Source organism: Hypanus sabinus, chromosome 18 (genome assembly GCF_030144855.1).
Source record: "Hypanus sabinus isolate sHypSab1 chromosome 18, sHypSab1.hap1, whole genome shotgun sequence".
In the NCBI taxonomy this organism is placed as follows: domain Eukaryota; kingdom Metazoa; phylum Chordata; class Chondrichthyes; order Myliobatiformes; family Dasyatidae; genus Hypanus; species Hypanus sabinus.
In genome coordinates, this window is record NC_082723.1 from 65,252,727 (window position 1) to 65,277,453 (window position 24,727).

The 24,727-nt window shown below is 41.8% G+C and overlaps 1 protein-coding gene across 6 annotated transcripts in view; it reads left to right on the top strand.

Annotated features, from left to right (window-relative positions):
- LOC132407702 (membrane-associated phosphatidylinositol transfer protein 2) overlaps window positions 1-24,727 on the top strand; it is a 317,765-nt gene that overhangs the window by 174,061 nt on the left and 118,977 nt on the right. For all 6 annotated transcript variants that reach the window (XM_059994571.1, XM_059994565.1, XM_059994568.1 and 3 more), the window contains 3 exons: window positions 1,518-1,732; window positions 7,642-7,763; window positions 16,858-17,091. In XM_059994571.1, coding sequence (XP_059850554.1) covers window positions 1,518-1,732; window positions 7,642-7,763; window positions 16,858-17,091 — 571 coding nt within the window. The remainder of the gene's footprint in view (window positions 1-1,517; window positions 1,733-7,641; window positions 7,764-16,857; window positions 17,092-24,727) is intronic.

Here is a 24,727-nt window from a genome sequence, read left to right on the forward strand (position 1 = left end):
ATCCTTTGGCTAAACTAATAGCATTAAATTACAGACAATAAGAACAAGCACTTTTTAATAACAGAGAGCACCGGTTACTTAAAGGCTTCTACAGAGAGAAAGCTCAGAACGCCACTCAGTAAATATGCGTTGCAAAGACTGACGTGCAGGCTGAAGTACAAAGGATTTATTAATGGCTTTACACTACTCCTTATAGAGATCATAAGCTTTTTCTAATCTCTGTAAAAACATCGTGACCACAAATTGGCAATAGGAAGCCAATTTGTCACATACTTCTGTGAAACATATGCTCTCTGTTGCTAAGATACTCTCCAATAAAATGCAAGATATTTTGGTTTCTGTGCATGATTTTCAAATTTAGGAAATATACACACAATTATCTCCAGGCTCCAGTCCACCTTTAATCCCAGCAGTGGTGTGACGTGACTCACCTGCTGTTTAATGGCCATAACGCAGCTGAAGAGCAGATCTGGTTGCCGTGTTATTCAGGAGATAATCTTTTTTTATGGCCCCAAATCAGCTCCGCATAAACTGGAATCTCTTTGCTGCATTCTACAGATGCTGGAGCCAGACTCTGCACATGTTGTAAACTGTAATTGCAATGCTTGCTATGGGGTATATTACAGAATAAAATGGATAGCATTAAGGGATCATCTGTGGGGATTAAGACCATGAGATATAGGGGCAGAATTAGGCCATTTGGCCCATCAAGTATGGTCCGCCATTTCGTCATGGCTGATCCTTTATTCCTCTCAGACCCAATCACCTGCCTTCTCCCAATATCCCTTCATGCCATGGCCAATCAAGAACCTTAAATATGCATAAAGGCTTGGCCACCACAGCTGCTTGTGGCAATAAATGTCATAGATTCAATACAGTATTGGTTAAGAAAATCCTCCTTATCTCCATTCTAAATGGATGCAACTCCCTTCTGAGGCTACGTCCTCTGGTCCTAGACTCTCCCACCGTAGGAAACATCCTCTCCACATCCACTCCATCAGTGTCTTTCACAATTTGATATATTTCAATTAGGTCACCCCTCATTCTTCTGAATCTTCTGAATTCTGGTAAGTTAGAGGCCCAAAGATTTGAGACACTGAGCAAATTTCACTCTTGCAGAATTTGTGGGGAAAAAAAGGTTTAATTTTCAATATGCATTTCCCCAAGACCATAGACCGTAAGACATGGGAACAGAATTAAGCCATTTGGCCCATCATATCTGTTTGACCATTTCATCACGGTGGATTCATTATCCCTCTCAACAACATTCTCCTACCTTCTCTTTGTAACCTTTGACAGCCTGACTAACCAAGAACCTATCAGCCTACACTTTAAATATACTCAATAACTTGGCCTCCACAGCCGTCCGTAGCAATGAATTCCACTGATTCACCGCTCTCTGGTTAAAGAAATTCCTCTCCATCTCTGTTCTAAAGGAATGTCCCTCTATTTTGAGGTTGTTTTCAACTATTGGTACTCTGTGGTGTCTGACCCCCATCTATTTGTGTGTCTTACAGAAAAAGAGCAGAGAAGAAACCTGTGGAGAAGGGAGTGGGGTAGAAATCCTTGAGAACAGGCCCTACAACGACGGTCCTGGTGGATCTGGCCAGTACACCCATAAAGTCTACCATATTGGTATGCACATCCCCAGCTGGTTCCGGTCGATTTTACCAAAAGCTGCATTGCGTGTAGAAGAAGAATCGTGGAATGCCTATCCTTATACCAGAACCAGGTAGGAAAATCCTTTGGGTCTCTAAGTAGCATTTATTTAATATTTACATATGAAAGGAAACTTATGGTTTTTATTGCTAATCAAATCAAATTAGATTACCTGTTCCAGCACAATTCTTGCTTCGTTACACTGAAATCAGTTCCATTATAGTTTTGATGTTTTGATTGATGCAACTCAGCGGGTTCCCCTTGTCTGTAATTCTGCATATGGAGTGAGTGTTGTGTGATTTCCTCACTGAAGTGAAAGCAGGATGAACCCTCTAATCCTGTTTATCTGTTAACTCATACAGGGTTGAAACAAATGGAATTAAACTTTGATTTAATTTGGATTATTTCAAATTAGCTTTTTTATATTGCAATATAATGTGCATTACCTTGGCCTCTCTATCCTTGCATTTAATAAATGCAGTTTAATGTAATTGATGTCCAAATAACAAGAGAATTTGAATAGAACTGAGTTAACATCCACTTGCAGGTATGCCTCTATCTGTTTCAGATTAAATTCAGAGGACAGGGACATTGAATTGCAGGTATGTCTGTCTGTCTTAGAGTAAATTCAGAGCAAATTCAAATGTAAAGGGACATTGATTTGCAGGTACGTGTATCTGTTTCAAAGTGAATAAAGGGACATCAATTTGCAGGTATGTCTGTGTCGATTTCAGAGTGAATTCAGAGTACAGGGCCATTGAATTGGAGGTATGTCTGTGCCTGTTCTAGAGTGAATTCAGAGTACATTCCTTGCCTTTTATACTCAACATACAACTGAAGGAGGCAAGCGTGCTGTACACCGTTGTTGCCACCTTACCTAGTTGAATTGCTTCTTTCAGTGAGCTGTGGACTTGTATCTCAAATCTCTCTGTCCATCACTGCTGCTTTGGGTCCTGATATTTATCATGGTTGTGAAAAAGGGAAGGGAGAGGGGAGGGAGTGGAAAGTACCAGAGAGACATTCTTTAATGATGAGTAAACCAATTGCTTGGAATCAAGTGACCTGACCTGGCGTCTCAGGACTGGGTGCGTCTGCACCCGCATCACCCCCTTCCCCGCCCCTTGCACTCCTTCTCTGCCACTTATCCCACGCCCCTCCGTCACTCCATTCTTGCCATCAACAGTGCGTCGATGCTCCCAGTAAATGTCACAAATAGAGGGGAGGAACACCCTGGTCACCCATGACATCAATCCTGTTATGTTGGTATCTTTCCTTAATCTGCCTCCTGATCTGTTCCTCAGGTCGGTTACTATTGGGAGCATTTACTAAAATGCTCCCAGTAGAGTGATGACTACCTTGCTATTTCTTATTTCCTCCCACACTGACTCACTTGGCAGTTCCTCAACAATGTCTTTCCTTTCTGCAGCTATCATCTGTGTAATTATCCAGACTTCTCTTAAGTGGTGCACTTGAACCGACATCCAGCACTTCCAGTGGCAGCTCGTTCCACACTTTCACCACCCTCTGAATGAGGCTCTTTCCCCCCAGATTCCACTGGACCTTAAGACAGAGGAGCAGCCCATCGAGTCTGCTCTGCCATTCCATCATGGCTGATTTATTATTCCTCTGAACCCCATTCTCCTGCCTTCTTCCCATAACCTTTAACGCCCTGACTAATCAAGATTCTGTCAACCTCTGTTTTAAATATACCCGATATAGCCATCTGTGGCAATGAATTCCACAGACTAACCACGCTCTCTAGCTAAAGAAATTCCTTCTCATCTCTGTTCTAAACAGATGTTCCTCTGTTCTGAGTCTGTGCCCTCTGGTCCTAGACTCTCCCACTATAGGAAACACCCTCTCCAGGTCCACTCTATCTAGACCTTTCCAGATCTCCTGATATGTTCATCCTTTTATTCCTTGAATCATTCTTGTGAACTGCCTCTGGACCCTCTCCAATGCCAGCATATCCTTTCTTAGGTAAGGGGCCCAAAACTGCTCTGGATATTCCCAGTGCAATATTTAAAAAAGTGTAATAGTTCATAATATACTTTTCCCATGAGTGTCTATGAATAGCTTGGTTTTATTTTCTGGTTGAAATACTGTAGCTGGCTGAACTTTCCTCAGCGTACGTTCTGCAGCCTGCAGCCGAGTTCCTGCCAGGGCGATGACATGCACTGTTGGGTCTACCTTTGCGTGAGGAAATACACAAGTTCTCAGCGTGAAAACAAGAAACCTCCCTGCTCGTCCTCATTAGTCTAATTGGTTAATTACCCAGTGACAGTGAGCTCTGTGACTCCATTGTAATATCTCGTAAAACGGAGGTACCGTTCCGAAATGTGAATTGTGAGCGTCTCGCAGGCAATAAATAGAGACCCTTCTTTCATTATTGATATTTAACCAGCATAACATTGATTATTTATGGAAGTATGCTTTGTCTCTCTTTAGAACTGAAGCTGTCTGTTCCTTATTTGATAAAAATTTATTTGATGCCTGCAACCAGATTCTTAGCCCAAAAAGCCATTTATCCAAACAACATTGGTGGTATGCTGTCTGTTTTTCTATTCAGGTTAAAATTTACTGGGTTTTTTTGTGTTTTTGATCTGAGGATGCTACTAAATGAATATATAGCCTTTAAAATTCTCTCACTATATGAATTGTCAGCAAAAAAGTTGCATCTTTTTAAATAAATAAAAGTTTCCCATAAAATATCGATGCAACTACAAAGAAGGCACGACAGCGACTATATTTCATTAGGAGTTTGAGGAGATTTGGTATGTCACCAAAGACGCTCACAGATTTCTACTGATGTACCAGGGAAAGCATTTTAACTGGTTGCATCATTGTCTGATAGGGAGCAGCTACTGCACAGGATTACAATAAGCTGCAGAGAGTTGTAAATTTAGTCATCTCCATTATGGGCACCAGCCTCCATAGTACCCAGGACATCTTCAAGGAGTGAAGCCTCAAAAAGGCGGCATCCATCATTAAGGACCCCCATTACCCAGGACATGCCTTCTTCTCATCACTACCAGCAGGGAGAAGATATAGAAGCCTGAAGACACACACTCAATGTTTCAGGAACAACTTTTTTACTACTTTTTATATTTTTTATTTTGCACTATTTAATATATACTTACTGTATTTCAGAGTTGTTTTCTCTATTATTATGTATTGCATCGTACTGCAAAGACAACAGATTTTATGACATATGCCAGTAACATTAAACCTGATTCTGATTCTGACTCATGGCTTGATGTTGCAGTTGGTGACACTTAGCCTTTGATCATTTGTGGGACACTGCTTCCCAGATGAGAGGGCAATCAGGCTGGAACACCATCAGTTCTCTTCCTATTCATTGGCAATGAAGGCTCCAGGTGCCCTTTGGTTTAGTCCTGCTACATACATTCTTCTGGAAAATTGGATTATGAACCACAGCCGTAGGAGACCAGATGTTATCTATGCCAGCACTCTACTGGAGGAATTCAAAAAACTGATCTCACAATCATTCTCTCTAACCCTCTCCCACTGGCCCCGGCACCCTGACCTTTTCGTACTGGCCCAGCACTTAAATCGGCCAAACCTCATCAATAACTGACCTTTCCAGTCTGGCTCGGCCCTTAAATCATCAAACATTGGCTTATTCCTCTCCCTCAGGCCCTGGACTCTGCCTTGCTTCAGATCTGTCACTTTGAATCAGCTCCTACCCTCTCCAGTGATGGCCAAACATTAGCTCGTTTCTTGTTCTCAGACTCGGGCCTGCTGCGTCGATTCAGCTCGTATATGCCGTGATGTAACATCCTGCACCTTCAAGTCTTCAGTTCGCACCGCATAAAAGCTAGCTCATACAGGTGGTTCAAAAGCTCAACTGCGAAAGAGAAGTTACAAGCTATTCATCATTTTGAGATAAAATGTGATTAATAAAGCAGTCAGTAATTTTGTTTGCTGCTTGCAAGGTGTCACTGTGTTTCACCAGCACCATCTTAAACTGAAAGGTTTCATTGGCTTTTCACTCAGACCTGGAGCACCTGGATAGTAAAGGTGCATGCATCAAGATGCTCTTTAACGACTGCAGCTCCAATGTTATTTGCTTACTTTTTATTGTTTGCACAATTTGTTCTTTTTTTTTCTGCACATTGGGTGTTTGATGGCCTGTTTTAATGGGTTGTAATGGGTTTCTTTCTTTGTGGCTGGCTGGAAGGAGATGAATCTGAAGGTTTTATCTAGCATATATACTTAGATAATAAATGTACTTTGTACTTTGAACATTGAAATGGCCTCTGTGTTGTGGACCTGTTGTGTCAGTCAGCAAATTGGAGTGGATCCAAGTAGTTTCTCAGGCAGGAGTTGATACTTTTCATCACCAGCCTCTCAAAACACTTCATTACAGTGGATGTAAGTGCTACTGGACAGTAGTCTTTGAGGCAGGTTATGATGTTCTTAGGTACCAGTATAACTAAATCCTGTTTGAAACAGATGGCTACCTCAGATTAAAGATCTCAGTGAACACTCCAGCCAGTTGATCGACAGAGGTCTTTAGTATTTGGCCAGGTATCCCTTGTGGGCTGGATGCTTTTCATGGGCTGTCCTGAAGGAAGCTCTCACACTGGATTTCAGAGACTGAAATCTGTGTCATCTGGGACTGTGGGACTTCATGATGGTTCCTCTGTGTTTATATTTATTGTGTTTTTTTGATTATTGTTGTGTTCTTTATCTTTGAGGGGTTTTTTTTGGTGATGCATCAAAGTATGTATGCAGTTGGGTTGAGCTGTTCTGTGATCTTGGCAGTGTTTCATCACCATACAAGGAGACGTCATCAGGGCACTGTTGACTCTGGTGCGTCCCCTGAATGCTTGGCCTTTAAATACTTTTCAATCAGCTGATTGGACATCATTTCAGAAACTGAATTTTGACGTGGGGAGGAAATCTCATCGCTGATTGGCTGTGTGGCAAACTTCGTGAGTTGCGGTCTGAAATTTTGCCCACATCGGCTCATAAGTAGGATCGAGGTCTGTGTGTCACTGAAAACCACGCTTCTAGGAATTCTCTTGCATGCCGTGAGGTTGCTTGCACCATGACTTTCACAGATGCCCAGTAGAATTTGTGCCCCTCTCGATCTTCGTGGGTAGAGGTCAGAGAGAGTTTGTCAATTTGCTTTACAGCCAATTGATGTATGCGGTACACAACCCTGAGATTCATCTTCCCCCAGACAGCCACAAAGCAAAGAAACCCGTTCAAAGAAAATAACAAACACCGAACATACAAGAAAAAAGAACTAATCATGCAAGTGGCAAAAGAAACAAGTGAAAAGCACACAGTATAAAGCATCAAACCACAAAGTCATTGAAACAGTGTAGGAATATTCAGGTTAGTTCAATTTAGCACTGTCGTTCGTTGACTGCAGGCTGCAGAGCCAGTCTGCCCCAATCAAAATCACACAAAATTCAATAAAAAAGGGATCAACTAGAAATCAGAAACATGTCATAACATGAACTACAGAGTCAATCTTCAAACTACGTTGATTAAACCTTGCTCAAGACCCATTGTCCTCTGAAAGCATTGAGCAAGAGGGAGAGAAGTCCAGAATAACAATTTTTCATTCTCTTTTCACTTGTGTACAAAAAGTTTTTTTTAACATTTTATTGAGATACAGTGCAGAGTAGGCCCTTCTGGCCCTTCGAGCTGCGTCATCCAGCAACCCCAAACTTAACCCTAACCAAAACACAGGACAATTTACCAACTGGTACATCTTTGGAGTGAGGGAGGAAACTGGAACATCCGGAAGAAACCCACAGGAAGAACATGCAAACTCCTTACAAGCAGTGGCGGGAATTGAACCCAAGTTTGTGGTACTGTAACACATTGTGCTAGTCACTACACTACTGTGCCGCCCCATTAAACAATCTTGAATCTTTAAACCTTAAAAATGGGAAGTTTGAGCTTTTAGTTTGCAAAAATGATTGTGTTTTTGTTTTGTTTTAGGTATACCTGTCCCTTTGTAGAGAAATTCTCCATTGACATCGAAACGTATTATAAAGCTGATTCAGGAGATCAAGGAAATGTATTTAATCTCTCAGCTGCCGAGAAAAGACAGCGGATGCTTGGTATAGTATTTGCTCTCTCTCTGCTCCTTTTAATGTAACAATAGTTTTAGCCATTATTAACAAAGTGAAATCTAGCGAAACAGGGAGCCAAGTTTGGGTTGCCATAATCATTGTAGTACTGCCATAAACAATTCCACATGATGTGAGTAGGTCGATGCTGGCTTCTCATTTTGATACATCCCTGCTCGCATCTGCCACTTCACTGCACTGGCTGTAAGCCCAGCTCCTGGACTAGATGCCAAACTGCAGTGCACCGCCATTGGAAAATGGAAGGCAGGAGATCGTACCTGTGTGTTGTCTTTGCGTCCTGACACTCAGTGAATTGCTGTGCTAAGGAAGTCATTTATAACCCTGAGTGTCTCATCTGAAGTTGTTGTTAAATGACAGACTTAAAAGCTGTTGAAGTGTTATAAACTCACTAAGTAGTAAAGTACCGTTTTATTTTTCTGCATCGTGGAAAGGCATTGAAGCAAAGTGGAAAGTTCTCCCAGAGGAAACTAAACATTATTTCACTTTATAAATAAAATGGTTCTGTAATGTATCATTTCATTAAAGAATCTCTGTAGAAGCAATGTAGTACTTTGCAATTCTCAGTGATAGGCCCCTTTTATAAACACATTTCTAAGTAGGTATTTTGCCTGAACAATAATTAATCATTAATTTGAAGAATTATTTATTTGTAGTATGATTTCAAGGTTTTCTGTATAAGTTATTTTTTTGGGTCAAGGGTTTAACACCATATATGTGAGATCACCATGTATTGTTCTGTACTTAATAAAAATAATAGAAGTCTGTAAAATGAAGGTTCATCCATTATCTCTCTCAACCCTTTATTCTCCTGCCTTCATGCCCTGACTAATCAAAAACCTATTAACCTCCATCTTAAATACATTCAATGACCTGGCCTTCACAGCCATCTGTAGCAGTGAATTTCACTCTGGCTAAAAAAAAATCCTCCTCATCTCTGTTCTAAAATGGATGCCCCTCTATTCTGAAGCTGTGCCCTCTGGTATCAGACACCCCCCCCCCCCAAAAGGAAACATCCTCTGCACGTCCACTCTATCAAGGCCTTTCAACATTTGATAGGTTTCAATGAGATCCCCCATTATTCTTCTAAATTCCAAAGAGTACAGGCCCAAACCCATCAAATGCCCCTCATATGATAACCATTTCATTCCCGGCATCATTCTTGTGAACCTCCTCTGAACCCTCTCCAATTTCAGCATATCTTTCTTAGATAAGGGGACCCAAACTGCTCATAATACTTCAAGTGAGGCTTCAAACAGTGCTTTTATAAAGCCTCAGCATTACATTCTTGCTTTTTACATTTTAGTCCTCTTGAAATGAATGCTTTACCACCTACTCAGCCAGCAAATTAACCTTTCGGGAATCCTACATGAGGACTCCCAAGTCGCTTTGCACCTCAGATTTTTGTATTTTCTGCCCGTTTAGAAAATAGCCTACGTTTTTGTTCCTTCTACCAAAGTGCATGACTATACACTACCGAACACTGTATTCCATCTGCCACTTTGTTGCCCATTCTCTCAATGTGTCTAAGTCCCTCTGCAGCCTCCCTGCTTCCTCAACACTCCCTGTCCCTCCACCTATCATCATATCGTCCTCACTTGGCCACAAAGCCATCAATTCTGCCATCCAAGTCATTGACATATAATGTAAAAAGAAGCTGTCCCACTACAGACCGCTGTAGTAAGCCACTCATCATCAGCAGCCAACCAAAAAGGCTCCCTTTATTCACACTCTTTCCCTTCTGCCCATCACCCATTCCAATATACATACTTGTATCTTCCCTTCATGGGCTCTTACCTTGTTTGGCACCTTGTCAAAGGACTTCTGAAAATCTAAGTACACCACATCCACTAATTCACCTTTGTCTATCCTGCTTGTTATTTCCTCAAAGAATTCAAATAGATTTATCAGGCAGGGTTTTCCCTTGAGGAAACCTACTTTATCATGTGGCTCTAAGTACCCTTGACAATTGACTGCAGTATCTTCCTAACCAGTCAGGTCAGGCTAATTAGACTATAATTTGGTTTCTTCTGCCTCCCTCCCTACTTGAAGAGCGGAGTGACTTTTGCAATTTTCCAGTCCTCAGGAACCATGCTGGAAATTAGTGGTTCTTGAAAGATCATTACTAATACCTGCACAATCACCCCAGCTATCTCTTTCAGAACCCTAGAGTGTACACCATCTGGTTTAGGTGATTTATCTGCCTTCAGACTTTTCAGCCTCTCAAGCTTCTTCTTCCTAATGCTAGTGATTGCACTCACTTCTGCCCCTGACACTCTCGAACTTCTAGCATGCTGCTAGTGTCTCCTACAGTGAAGATGGATACAAATGCTTACTCAGTTCATCCACCATTTACTTGTTTTCCCCCATTACTACCCATCCAATGTAATTTTCCAGTGGTTCAATATCTGCTCTTGCCTCAATCTCTAAAAACGTTTGGTGTCCTCTTTGATATTATTGACCAGCTTACCCTCATATTTAATCTTCTTCATCTTATGGCTTTTTTAGTTGTCGTCTGTTGATTTTTAAAGCTTCCCAATCCTGTAACTTCCCACTCAATTTTGCTTGATTATAATTATATGCTGTCTCTTTTGCTTTTATGTTGACTTTGACTTCCCTTGTCAGCCACAGTTGCGTCATCCTGTCTTTAGAATGCTTCTTCTTCTTTGGCATGTCTCTATCCTGCAACTTCCAAATTTCTCCCAGAACCTCCAGCCGTTGCTGCTCTGCTGTCATCCCTGCTAGTATCCCCATCCAAACAACTTTGGCCAGCTCCTCTCTCATGCATCTGTAATTCCCTTTACTCCACTGTAATATAGATACATCTGACTTTAGCATCTGTCTCTCAAATTGCAAGTGAAGTCTATCATAATATCATCACTGTCTCCTAAGGGTTCCTTTGCCCTAACTTCCCTAATCGAATCTAGTTTATTCCACAACTCCTATTGTAACAATGTACTTTTGACACATTTTCTGTCTCCTGTTGTAATTTGTACCCCATATCCTGATTTGTTCAGAGGCCTGTATATAATCTCATCAGAGTCTTTTTACCCTTGCAGTTTCTTAACTCTACCCACAGGAATTCTATATCTTTCGATCTTATGTCAATTTTTCTCAGGATTTGAATTCATTTCGTACCAACAGAGACTCCCCACTCCCTCTGCAAACCTGACAGCTCTTTCAATACAATGTGTATCCTTGGATGTTAAGCTCCCAACTTTGATCTTCTTCAGCCTTGACTCAGTGATGCCCACAACATCATAGCTACCAATTTCTAACTGTGCTACAAGATCTACCTTATTCCATGTACTGTGTACATTCAGATATAACACTTTATCCTGTATTCATCCCACCCACTACAGTTTTGCCCTATCATCAGCTCTTTTTGCCAACAGTCTCACTCCCTCTGCTTGTAAACCAACTACCCCGTCCTCAGCCTATCCCCCTGCCATGCTAGCTTAAACCTTCCCCAGTAGCTCTTGTGTATCTGCCTGCAAGGATATTGGTCACCCTTGGGTACAGGTCATCCCTAGATCTTAATGATCCAGAAGTCTGAATCTCTGCCCCCCCTGCACCAGTTCCTTAGCCATGCATTCATCTGCCAAATCATCCTATTCTTACCCTCACTGGCACGTGGCACAGGCAGCGATCCAGAGGTTACTACCCTGGAGGTCATGCTTTTCAGCTGTCCACCTAGCTCCCTACTATCTCTGTTCAGGACCTCCTCCCTTTCCGTACCTATGTCATTGGAGCCTATAACAATACATCATAATAATAATAACAACAACTTATTTATAGAGCAATTTTCATACGTGATGTAGTTCTGTGACTTACAATGGGCTAAAGTGCAAACATGAAAATAAAATAAAATTAAACATGGAAACAAAAGACAAAAAGGATATTAATTAAAAGCAAGGTTAAATAAAGAGGATTTGAGCTGCCATTTAAAAGTGTCAACTGAGTCAGTTTAAGGTATTGAGTTCCAAATTTAGGAGTGTAGTTCAAGAAAAGCTGACCTGCCAATTGTCTTTTGAGGGAGATTGTTTAAATTTAAGAGACTGGCAGAAGAAGACCATAAGATATAGGAGCAGAATTAGACCATTTAGCCTATCAAGTCTCTTCTGCCATTTCATCATGGCTGATCTATATCCCTCTCAGCCCCAGTCTCCTGCCTTCTGCCCTATCCCTTCATGCCCTGACTAATCAAATATCTATTAACCTCTACCTTAAATATACTCAATGAGTTGGCCTCCACAGCTGCCTGCGTGCAATGAATTCCACAGATTCCCACTTCCCGGCTAAAGAAATTCCTCCTCATCTCTGTTCTAAAAAAGATGCTCCTCTATTCTGAGGCTGTGTCCTCTGGTCTTAGACTCTCCAACCATAGGAAACATCCTCTCCACAACCACTTCGAGACCTTTCAACATTCAACAGGTTTCAATATGCTCACTCTTTTGAATTCCAGTGCGTAAAGGCCCAGGACCCTCAAACACTGTTCACATGACAAGCTTTTCAACCCTGGAATAATTTCGTGAACCTCTTTTGAACCCCCTCCAGTTTCAGCACATCTTTTCTAAAGTAAGGGACCTAGAACTGCTCACAATGCTCCCAAGTGAGGCCTTACCAATACCTTATAAAGCATCAACGTTACATCCTTGCTTTTATAGTCTAGTCCTCTTGAAATGAATGCTAACATTGCATTTGCCTTCCTCACTCAATCTGCAAATTAGCTTTCAGTGAGTCCTGCATGAGGACTCCCACTCCCTTTTAGATTTTAGAGACCGGCAAAAGAAAACCTGTGAGTCGAGTAGCGTGATAAAACAAAAACAATTCTGTGATGTACTCCAGTCCCTGATCATGAGCTTTGAAAACCAAATAATATGTTTTTTGGCATCCATTTATTATGAAAACTAAGTGTTGTCTTTATTTCCCGTTAAATCCAAAAACCAAAAAATTTAAATTACTGACTGAACGTCAGAGAGATGGTAAATTGGTGTATTGCTGTGTATCAAGGTACAGTGCATACTGTTCATACAGATCAATTCATGACATTCATTGAAGTAGAACATGGTAAAAAATAGAACAGCTAATTTTGTACCACAGAGATGAGGAAAAGATCTATTCAAACCTATAGATAAAAATTAACCAGTTAGAAAGCACTTTCTCGACACTGCAGTACCAAGTTAACCTGTGGGAATGCATGTATTTAAATAATGCAGAACAATGAAGCCTCTAGAACTTCCCAGAATTATACTTTGAATAAACTTATGTTTTGTAATTCAAAGGAAGACATGGGAGTCTGAGAATGCAGGTCTAACTTCATGTTTACTTTAAGCACATTGCACACATATCACATGGTAGCCTGATGACTGAAGCAATTCATGTATTTTTACATATAACCCACAATTAAATAATTTAAATGAACAAGAATGCTTTATTAACCAATATATATGCAAGATTACTCAAACATTCTCTACTCCCTGTTACGCTCCTGACATTTAGGGCAACAACGAAGTTCCTCCATCTCTGGTGGTGTTCAGGACTTCTTTCATCATGTCAGTAGCTTCCTCTCGGTTTTCACCACTGTCAGTCACACAAGTCCTGGGTCAAGATTCAGGAATACCATCACACTCAGATTCTCCAGTGCTGTTTCTGTAACAGTTTTGTTTGACCAGACAGGGTTGTTAGCCCTGAGCTGAACCCCTGATACAGGAGGATCTGTGGACCAGTCTTCATCTGATCTCTACCCTTTGACCCTATCAAGAGCCAAAGTATAAAGTCCTGACTCCAGCCAACAGAGCTCTCCAAGTCATTGAGGCATACAAGCCTCTAAACCCAGTGACAAGATTGTGGTCCTCTTGGAGGACTCAAACATTACTTAAATATTAAATACACAACATAACCACCCTAGAGGCATATTAAACTGTTATTCCTTTATAAGAACTACTTGAATACAAGCAGATAATTAATGTTAAACTACGAGGAAAGTACAATTAAACTGTTTAATCTAAGAATTAAGCAGTCTGATCCAACAAACAATAACAGAATGCAAAATGAGGTAGTTACAGAGAAAGTACGGTGGAGGCAGACAGTAAGGTGCAAGATTACAACAGGGTAGATTGTGAGATCAAAAGTCTATCTTTTTGTACAATTGCAGTGCAAAATTTCAAAGGAGAAAATCTTAAGCAATGAGTGTAATGAACCTGCACAGGTATTCTATGCTAGCTGTCTAAATATATTCATACATTCACTGCCTTATGATGATTTTTTAAGTAATTTGTGTACCAGTGTAATGACATTGACTATAATGCATGTAGCATTTAACCATTCAGGAAGATTATAAATTAATGGTCTTGTTAAAAATTCACTATATATATGTATTATTAGAATGACACATGCCTTTCAATCCTCTAAACAATGTGACATTTTCTGGTTATGTCCATTAGAATTTTGGAGTATTCTAATTCAGAAAATGTTCTGTTTATGTTTGATTAAATTTAAAGATTTTGGATTTTGTTGAATTTTCTATGACATTTGAAAAGTATTTAAGACCATAAGACATCGGAGCAGAATTAGGCCATTCAAACCATCAAGTCTGCTGGGCCATGGCTGATTTATTATCTCTCTCAACCTCATTCTCCAGTCTTCTTTGACACCCTGACTTATCAAGAACCTATCAACCTCTGTTTGAAATACACTCAATGACTTGATCTCCACAGCCATCTCTGGTAATGAATTCCACAAATTCACTGCTCTCTGGCTAAATAACTTCCTCCTCATCTTTATTCTAAATGGATATCCGTCTATTCCATGGATTCCTACTGTGAACAGAGGGCTCCGTGGACTCCAGGTTGGGAGACTATGCCCTCTGGTCTTAGACTCCTCCACTGTAGGAAACATCCTCTCCACATCCACTCTATCTAGGCCTTTCAAAATTCGGTAGGCTTCAATGAGATCCCCTTTCATTCTGCTAAACATCAGTAAGTATAGGCTCGGAGCCATCAAACAGTACTCATACGTTAAACTTTTCAGTCCCAGAATCATTCTCATTAGCCTCCTCTGGACATAGAAACATAGAAAACCTACAGCACAATACAGGCCCTTCAGCCCACAAAGCTGTGCCGAATATGTCCTTACCTTAAAAATAACCTGGGGTTACCCATAGTCCTCTATTTTTCTGAGCTCCATATACCTGTCCAGGAATCTCTTAAAAGACCCTATCGTATCCGCCTCCACCGCCGTCACCGGCAGCCCATTCCACATACTCACCACACTCTGCATAAAAAAACTTACCCCTGGCATCTCCTCTGTACCTACTTCCAAGCACCTTAAAATTGTGCTCTCTCATGCTAGCCATTTCAGCTCTGGGAAAAAGCCTCTGACTATCCACACAACCAGTGCCTCTCATCATCTTATACAACTCTAGCAGGTCACTTCTCATGCTCTGTTGCTCCAAGGAAAAAAGGATGAGTTCACTCAGCCTATTCTCAAAAGGCATACTTCCCAATCCAGACAACATCCTTGTAAATCTCCTCTGCACCCTTCCTAGGGTTTCCACATCCTTCCTGTAGTGAGGTGACCAGAACTGAGCACAGTACTATAAGTGGGGTCTGACCAGGGTCCTATATAGCTGCAACATTACTTCTCAGCTCTTAAACTCAATCCCACGATTGATGAAGGCCAATACACTGTATGCCTTCTTGATCACAGATTCAGCCTGTGCAGCAGCCTTGTGTGTCCTATGGACTTGGACCCCAAGATCTCTCTGATCCTCCACACTGCCAAGAGTCTTACCATTAATACTACAGTATATTTTGTCATCATATTTGACCTACCAAAATGAACCTTCTCCAATGCTACCACATTGTTTCTTAGCTAAGGGATCTAGAACTGCTCACGATACTCCAAGTGTGGTCGGACAATGCCTTATAAAGCCTCAGCATTATATCGTTGATTTTGTATTTTAGTCCTATCGAAATGAGTGCTAACATTGTATTTGATTTCCTCAACACTGACTCAACCTGCAAGTTAACTTTAGGGAATCCTGCACAAGGAATCCCAAGTTCCTTTGCATCTCTAATTTTTGAATTGTGTCCCCATTTTAAAAAATGGTCTACGACTTTGTTCCTCCTACCAAAGTGCAAGGAGACAACCCCCATGAATTACTTCTGTATCTCAGAATGTTGAATTTCTGTATTTTACTGTAAGCCAGCACAGAGTAGTATACAATGAAGATTCAAAGCTCCATCACTGTCAGCCTTGCACCTCCTTTGGTAGAGACATATCTTCAACCCTTCACCCAATACTTGAGGGTAGTCAATCTTTCTGAGGGGACAGAGTAGAGGCCAAGGAACTACAGTTGGGAAGACAGCACCCAGGATAGAGGAATGCAGCCAGCAGAGGGAGGAATGTTGGGTGGGGAATAAATTATTACTTAAGGACCATTCATTCAATAGGTGTCATGACATATGAGGTGGATGATCATGGTCTTTCCATGACCATGATTATTCTTGGCAAATTTTTCTACATAAGTGGTTTGCGATTGTCTCCTTCTGGGCAGTGTCTAGGCAGGTGATCCCAGTCATTTTTATTACTGTCCAGAGATTGCTTGGCGTCAGTGGTTGCATAACCAGAATTTGTGATATGCACCAGCTGCTTGTACAACCTGCAGGCTAGTGAAGGGAAGGAGTGCCTTACACCTCCTTTGGTAGAGACCTATCTCCAGCCCACTACCTGATACTTAAGGATAGTCAACCTTATTCGAAAGCTAAGATTGAATGTCTGTGATTAGTGTTGACCAAGTGGTAAATATTTCTTTCTCTATAAGCTGTAATCTTGTTATCTAATTTTGTTCCCTGGTTAGTCTTTGTTATTATGAGGTTTTGAAAATTAATTTATGTCCTGAAAATTTTAGTAAGTGTTGCTTTTATGATATCTTAGATGAAGTTAATTTTCCTTTACATACTTAAGATCTCTTTCAACTTTATTTTTTAATATGTCTGACACTTACACAGCCTTAAGAATAAATATATTGCTAAAATACTTCCCATATCCCTCTCTGAACCAGATCCTATTGACATTGTTAAAGACCCAATTCCACCGAATGAATATAAAACTGAAGAGGATCCCAAACAGTACAAGTCCACCAAGACAGGACGGGGACCCTTGTCGGACAATTGGATTGATGAGTGCAAAAACAGAACCGGAAAAATGCCAATTATGTGTGCGTATAAACTCTGCAAAGTTGAGTTTCGATACTGGGGAATGCAATCCAAAATTGAGAGATTTATTCACGATGTGGGTGAGTATGTGTCAGATACATCCTGTATGCTTATCATCCAAAAGTACTAATGTCAAACAAAGTTCAAAGTAAAATTATTATCAAAGTACATATTTGTCACCATCTACAACCCCGAGATCTGTTTTCTTGAGGCATACCCAATAAATCTATAGAGTAATAACTCTAACAAAATCTGTGAAAGACCACCCAACTAGGACGTTCAACCAGACTGCAGAAGACAACAAATTGTGCAAGTACAAAAGAAAGAAATAATAGTAATAATAAATATGTAATAAATATCAAGAACATAAGATGTGGAGACCTTGAAAGTGAGTCCATAGGCTGTGGGAACAGTTCAGTGATGGGGTGAGTGAGGTTATCCCCTCTGGTTCAAGAGCCTAATGGTTGAGGGTTAATACCTGGTGGTGTGAATCCTGAGGCCCCCTGTAGTTTCCTCCTGATGGCAGCAGGGAGAAGAGAGCATACCCTGGGTGGTGGAGGTCTCTGATGGTGAATGCTGCTTTCCTGCAACAGGATTTCATGTAGATGTGCTCAATGGTTGGGAGGGTTTTACCCGTGATGGACTGGGCCGAATACACTACCTTTTGTAGGATTTTCCGTTCAAGGGCATTGGTGTTTCCTTACCAGGCAGTGATGCAGCCGGTCAATATATTCTCCATCACACATCTGTAGAACTTCAGCAGCTGAAGTGTTTTCAAGTTGCTTCAAGTGAGCAATGGGACCATTTCACTTTTCATGTTTTAATGGAGTAGCAATTACTTTCTTTTCCTTTACACTTGTATACTGGAAATGACATTAAACAGTCCTGAATCTTTAGGCCTGCCTCAAATCACACTGTTTGAGTGAAGCTACAACAAAGGCATTTACCTAATAGCGTGGGAGAGTTCCCAACTCTGCCTTGTTCACAACATGCAGGACAAACGCAATCCAGGTTATGGCTATCCAACTGGTGATCTCTCGTTCACCAGTGAAGTAATGGAAGGTCATCAGCTGGGATTTCCCCTTCTCTACAGGTCAGTTGCAGCTTCCTCAGAACACCCAGCTCTAGATTTCAACACAGACTTGATATAAGTGTGAAGCAAAGAGGTGAATTCTATGCATGAGGAGCCGTGATGCCCTGATAGAATTTGACAAATGTGGCTTTAGGGAGTCCTAGAAATGAAGTCACTGCACCTTAACGGGTATCTGCTCTAAGGGAAGAAAGTTGTGGTTGCTGTGAGCTAGACCCATCTGAACCCAGCACATAACTGCAGGAGTTTCTCAGGACGTACCCTAGACCATCTGAACCCCAGCACGTAACTGCAGGAGTTTCTCAGGACATGCCCTAGACCATCTGAACCCCAGCACGTCACTGCAGGAGTTTCTCAGGATGTGCCCTAGACCATCTGAGCCCCAGCATGTCACTGCAGGAGTTTCTCAGGACGTGCCCTAGACCATCTGAACCCCAGCATGTAACTGCAGGAGTTTCTCAGGACGTGCCCTAGACCATCTGAACCCCAGCACGTCACTGCAGGAGTTTCTCAGTTCGTCCCCTCGACCAGGCATGGGCAAACTACGGCCCACGGGCCATATGCGGCCCGTTAAGCTTTTTAATCCGGCCCGCAGAACTTGATGAAATTATATTAATAAACCTTGTTAACGTTTTTTCCCCGCAATTCTAGCGTCTTCCCAATAGATGACGCACTCTATATACATTGACCTTTGTTGAGGTGCAGCGTATTACTCCACATTTGCGCTTTACTTTGTGACCTTGTGGCAACCCATTTCCTGGCACATCCGAACCGGCTCACAATTAGCCAGCGTTCTGGCTAAGGGAGATAGCCTGCGGGGATTTGCGAGCACAGAGCTCCGCATATTGGCGCGCTCTCACTGTTCTGTCATTGTGCGGGTCGTTGTTGAGTTTTGGCACAGGGGACAATTGAATAAGAAGGAGCAGGACAAGTAGACCTGCATCTCCTACCGTTTTTGAAATAAAGACAGTCAGGAGGAGAGTGATGATGATAATATCTTGAAGGATAACAGAATTTTCAGTGCTTTAAAATAATAACTGTTACTATTAAAAAAAGCTGTATTTTATTCATTTAATTTTCAGTGTTTTAAAAGACATTTCAATAAATAGCTAAATACCATGGGACTTCAAAGACAGATATTTTGTTGTAATGCATTTGTTCATTTTCAATTGAAATTAAAGCACATGTTTTCTACATATCCCATGATATTTTATTTTCTCTTATGAGGTGTATTACCAAAACACTCCGTCCATTTGCTCCTGGTGTGGCCCCCCTGTCAAATTTTAGAACCCTTTGTGGCCCTCAAGTCAAAAAGTTTGCCCACCCCTGCCCTAGACCATCTGAACCCCAGCACGTCACTGCAGGAGTTTCTCAGGACGTGCCCTAGACCATCTGAACCCCAGCACGTCACTGCAGGAGTTTCTCAGGACGTGCTCTAGACCAGGGGTTCCCAACCTGAGATCCACGGACTGTTCAGTTAATGGTCGGGGTCCATGGCATTAAAAAGATTGGGAACCCCTGTGCTCAACTCAATCCTCTTCCATCACATCTTCATCAGTTACCGTCCATGCATCATATAGTCAGAGGTGCAGGTGTTTGCTGATGACTACAGAATATTCCTTTCCATTGCAGCAAATGAAACAGCCCACATCTGCCAGCAACACAACCTGGACAACATTCTGGCATGGTTGTATAAAATAGTGGGATCCCCAGACTGTCTTTGGATTCATTTTCATTTCTGTACACTGAAACATACAGTGAAATGTGTCGGTAATGGTTACTCGAAAAACAAAGCAAAGCCCCTGAGAGACTGAGAGAGTGAATTGCCACCATGTGGCATGCTTGCAAATAACTGAGTTCCGAGTCAAGAAGAGTGTGTTTGATCCTTTATTATGAAACCAGCAAAGACAAGCAATCAAAGTTAACGATATCAGAATTAGCTTAACCAAATTAGTGAAATAAGTGGGGATAAAAACAAAGTTAGCAGTCAACAAAAGATATTCATCCCCAGCTCAAACCACACCCCCTCCCAAACTTAGGAACAAAGTGTGAATGCGTGACTATACTCATTTACTTCTACCAACCGCTAGTCCATGTGACAAATTACCGTAACCCTTAATAAAAACGGACAACACAAAATTCAATGCAAACAAACAGCAAGTAGATACATGGCTCCTGCAGCTTCACCAGGCAGCATCTATGGAAAAAAGTGCTGCCTGGCCTGCTGAGTTTTCCCGGCATTTTGTGCGTGTTGCTTGGACTTCCAGCATCTGCAGATTTTCTCTTCTTTGTCCAACAGCATCGAACAACCAGTACAACTGAAGGATGTGCTGGGGGCAGCCAACAAGTTTTGCCACACATTCCAGTGCCAACACAGCATGTTCTCAGAACAACATAGGCAGCAGCAACAACAAAAAAGCAGGTCCCTTTCCTTCCACCCACTCACACTCTTAACCCCAGGACAGGCCATATAAGTCCTCAAAGTTCAAAGTAAATTTGATTATCAAAGTACATATGCAACACCATATACAACCCTGAGATTCATTTTCTTGTAGGCATTCATAGTAAATGGAAAGAAACACAATAGAATCAATGACAAACTGCACACAACAGAGACGGATAAACAACCAGTGTGCAAAAGACATGGAACTGTGCAAATACAAACAGAAAACAAAGAATAATGAATAAATAAGCAATAAATGTCAAGAACAGGTGTTGTAGAGTTTATAAAAGTGAGTCCATTGGTTGTGGAAACAGTTCAGTGATGAGATGAGTGAAGTTATCCCCTTTGGTTCAAGTGCCTGATGGTTGAGGAGTAATAACTGTTCCTTGACAATCAATGGGGTTACCATCCCTAATCCCAACCATCTACACCGTAATTGGGTTAGATTTGGTGAGAGAGAGGAGGTCACTGTTTCTCAGAGACTCAGCTAACTTGGTCACCAAATACTGTGGTGCCAGGAGCTGGTTGGGTAACTGGCATGTCCTAAAACCCCACAGTTTGACACTGTCAACAGAGCCAAAGCCATTATGGAATACTGTGCTCTTTACCGGACAAGCACAATTTCAGCGGCACTCAGAGAAAACCTTCATGTTCAGTTCACTGACATTGAACTGTACACATGTATGCCAGCAACTGAACCAACATTCCTCTGGACCAAGGTGCACAAATACAGTACATATAACACACACACACACAACACCTAAAGTAATATTACCACAAGTAAATTAATAAATATTAAGGTGCATTTATGACACAAGTTAAAAAGTAAGCAGCATAACAATGCGGCCTGGGGGAAGGAGCTGTTTTGCATCGTAGCACTCCTGTGGTACCTCCTGCCTGGTGGCTGGATGGATGAGAGGGATCACTGACAATCCCAAGGGTCCTGCATGTGCAGAGCTCCTGGTAAATATCTCGGATGGGAGGAAGAGAGACCCTGATGGTCCTCTCTGCAGCCCACGCAACCCTTTGTAGGGCTCGCGGTCAGATGCCCTACAATTCCTGTACCAGACGGTGATGCAGCTGGTCAGGGCACTCCTGTGGTGCTCCTGTAAAATTTAGTTAGAATGAGAGTGGGAGCCTTGCTTGCTTACTTGCGTCAATCTCCTCAGGAAGTGGAATTGCTGTTGTGCTCTCTTGACCAAAGGGACCAGGTGAGATTGTCCGTTATGAGCATTCCCAGGAACTTGGTGCTCCTAACTCTCTCCACAGAGGAGTGGTCAGCTTGGACGTTCCTAAATCTGACAGCACTCAGGATGAAAGAGCCCCATCAACTACCCTATGCGATTCAGCTTCAGGTACACTGTGGCTGCAGTACGTGCTCTCAACAGCTCAAGCATCTCCCAAATCGCTGAACGTTCCCATCGAAAAGCACAGGTGCAGGGACTGCATACGGTCGCCAACTTCACCTCCAGGTCACACAGCACTCCGAGTTTGGAGGCGTACTCTCCCTCCCATCCTGCACTGCGGCTGAAACTTGTGGTCTTCCAGCAGCAGTACCATGCAGACATAATCACAAAAAAATTACAAAAACAATATCAATGGATAGATAGATAAAAAGAGAGCAAAATAGTGAGGTCGTGTTCATGGGTTCATTGTCCACTCAGAAATCTGATGACAGAGGTGAAGAAGCTGTTACTAAAACATTGAGTGTGTGTCTTCAGGCTCCTGTATCACCTCTTTGATGGTAGCAATGAGAAGAGGGAAAGTCCTGGATAGTGATACTCCATAGTGATAGATGCCTCCTTGAGGCACTACCCCTTGAAGATGTCCTGACTGGTATGGCTGGTGCCCATGTTGGAGCTGGCTGAGTTTACAACTTCCTGCAGCATTTTCTGATCCTGTGCAGTGGCCCCTCCACACCAGATGGTGATGTTACCAGTTAGAATGATCTCCACTATCCTCTAGAGTTTTGCTCGAGCTTTTGGTGATGTATCAAATCTCTTCAAACTCCTGATGCAATATAGCTGCTCCCTCCCTTCAGGAACACCTCATGAAGGGCAGATAGAGATGGACAACAAATAGTGCTCTTTCTGAAATGCAGTACGCATGAAAATGGAATATTCTTCACTTCTTTATAATGGATGTTCCTAACCCCTGCTTTGTTAGTGAATGAAAATAGAGGGGGAGATGTATTTGCACTGGCTATCTACAGTAATGGAATCAGTAAATGCATTGGAAACATCAAATCTACATACGTCTTTGTATTTTTTTTATTGAGATACAGCACAGAGTTGGTCCTTTTGGCCCTTCGAGCCGCATAGCCTAGCAATCCCCCAATTTACCCTAGCCTAATCAGAGAATAATTTACAATGACCAATTAACCTACTAACTAGTACACCTTTGGGTTGTGGGAAGAAATTGGAGCACCTGAAGGAAATGCACATGGTCACGGGGAGAACATACAAACTTCTTATAGGCTGTGGTGGGAATTTAAACTGTGGTCATTGGTACTGTAAAGCCTTGTGCTAACCGCTACAAGGTTAACATCTAGTTTGTAATGCTCTGAATAGCTTTGTCATTGTGTATGCTTCGGGGATTGTGCTTATTCAGTTGCAGAATCCTTTGAAAACAACTTGTTCTGTTGTCTTGGTCTTTACAGTTAATTCACTTGTCTCTGAAATCAATTTGCAAACTGCCACCTGATCTTATTCTGTACTATTCAGAAACCTACATGCAAATTTTAACTCCGTAAATGAATCTGAATTGGTGGGATTAAAAGCAGATTAATTTGAGCGATTGTCAATGATATTTGCTTGGTTAAGAGCTTTGCAGTTTTCATTTATAACTCAAAGACTTTTCTTTAGTAAACTGAACCCTGGATTATCTAAAAAAACAAAACTAAGAAACATTTCAGCATGAACAAAATTAAATATTTTCCCAGGCAAGAATATGGCAGTGGTTTATATCATTGTGGAATGTTACTTAATCGGATTGTTTCTTTGTGTTGGCCCAGGTGCCACACACACTCAGATGCTGAAACACAGTGATTTTCGTAACATTTAAAGTTTCTTTCATACCACTGTCATTCTGAGAGTAGACTGCAGTCCTGGTTTGTTGAGTGCGAAGCTGGTGAATGGACAGTCCCTAGACAAGTGTAGGAACTTTGTCCGTGATGCCACTGGTGTTTAGGTTATCAATGAAGGTTCAGGGCTTCCTTCATTATGTCAGTAGCTTCCTCTCAGTTTTCACTCCTCTCAGTCATGTAAGTCGTGGCTGGAGACTCAGGAATACTATTGCACTCAGATGCAAAATGATTTCTCATTGCTGTTTCTATAACAATTTTGTTTCACCAGTCAGATTTGTTAGCCTTGAATTGCGTCCCTGAACTTGGAGGACCAGTGAGGTCCAAGAACTTGGAGCTCTTGGTCTGGCCTCTACACTTTGACCTATTTGGCATGGGTGAGCCTACCAGGAGCCAAAGTATAAAGCCTCAACTCCAGCCAACATCGGTCTCTGGGTCACTAAGGCACACAAACCCTTAAACCACCACAGGGTTGTGGTCCTCTTGGAGGTGGGCAAGGGTAGGAGAGGGCAGAAAAGGAATTATATTCTAGATTGCCAGCAGAGCAAAATTAACAAGTGGGAAGTCAATAAAGCAGGTATCATCTGAGCAGGAAATACATACTTTGGGGCACTACCTTTGCCAGAACTCACTTCTGCTAAAGGTTGAAATATGAATGTCTCAGTTGTAAACATAGATTTTTAATCCATATTCCAAATTCCCAGCAGATGGGAAATCAAGAAAACCTGCAGGACTTCCTGGTAGCCAAACACTTTAATTCCAATTCCCATTCCCATTCTGATGTGTTGTTCCATGACTTTCTTGTGCCAAGGTGGAGGAACAACACCTTGTATTTCGTCTGGGTAGCCTGCAACTTGATGGCATGAATATAGATTGCTCCTTCCGGTAAACAAATTTCACCACCCTCCCCAACTTTCTCTATCCCCCAATCTAACTTTAACCAGTTCTCACATGCCTATCACCTCCCACTGGGTCCCCTCTTCCTTCCCTTTCTCCTATGGTCCGTTCTCCTTTCCTAATAAATAACTTTCCTCTCCAGCCCTGTACCTTTCCCACCCACCTGGCTTCACCCATCACCTTCCAGCTGTTGTCCATCCCCTC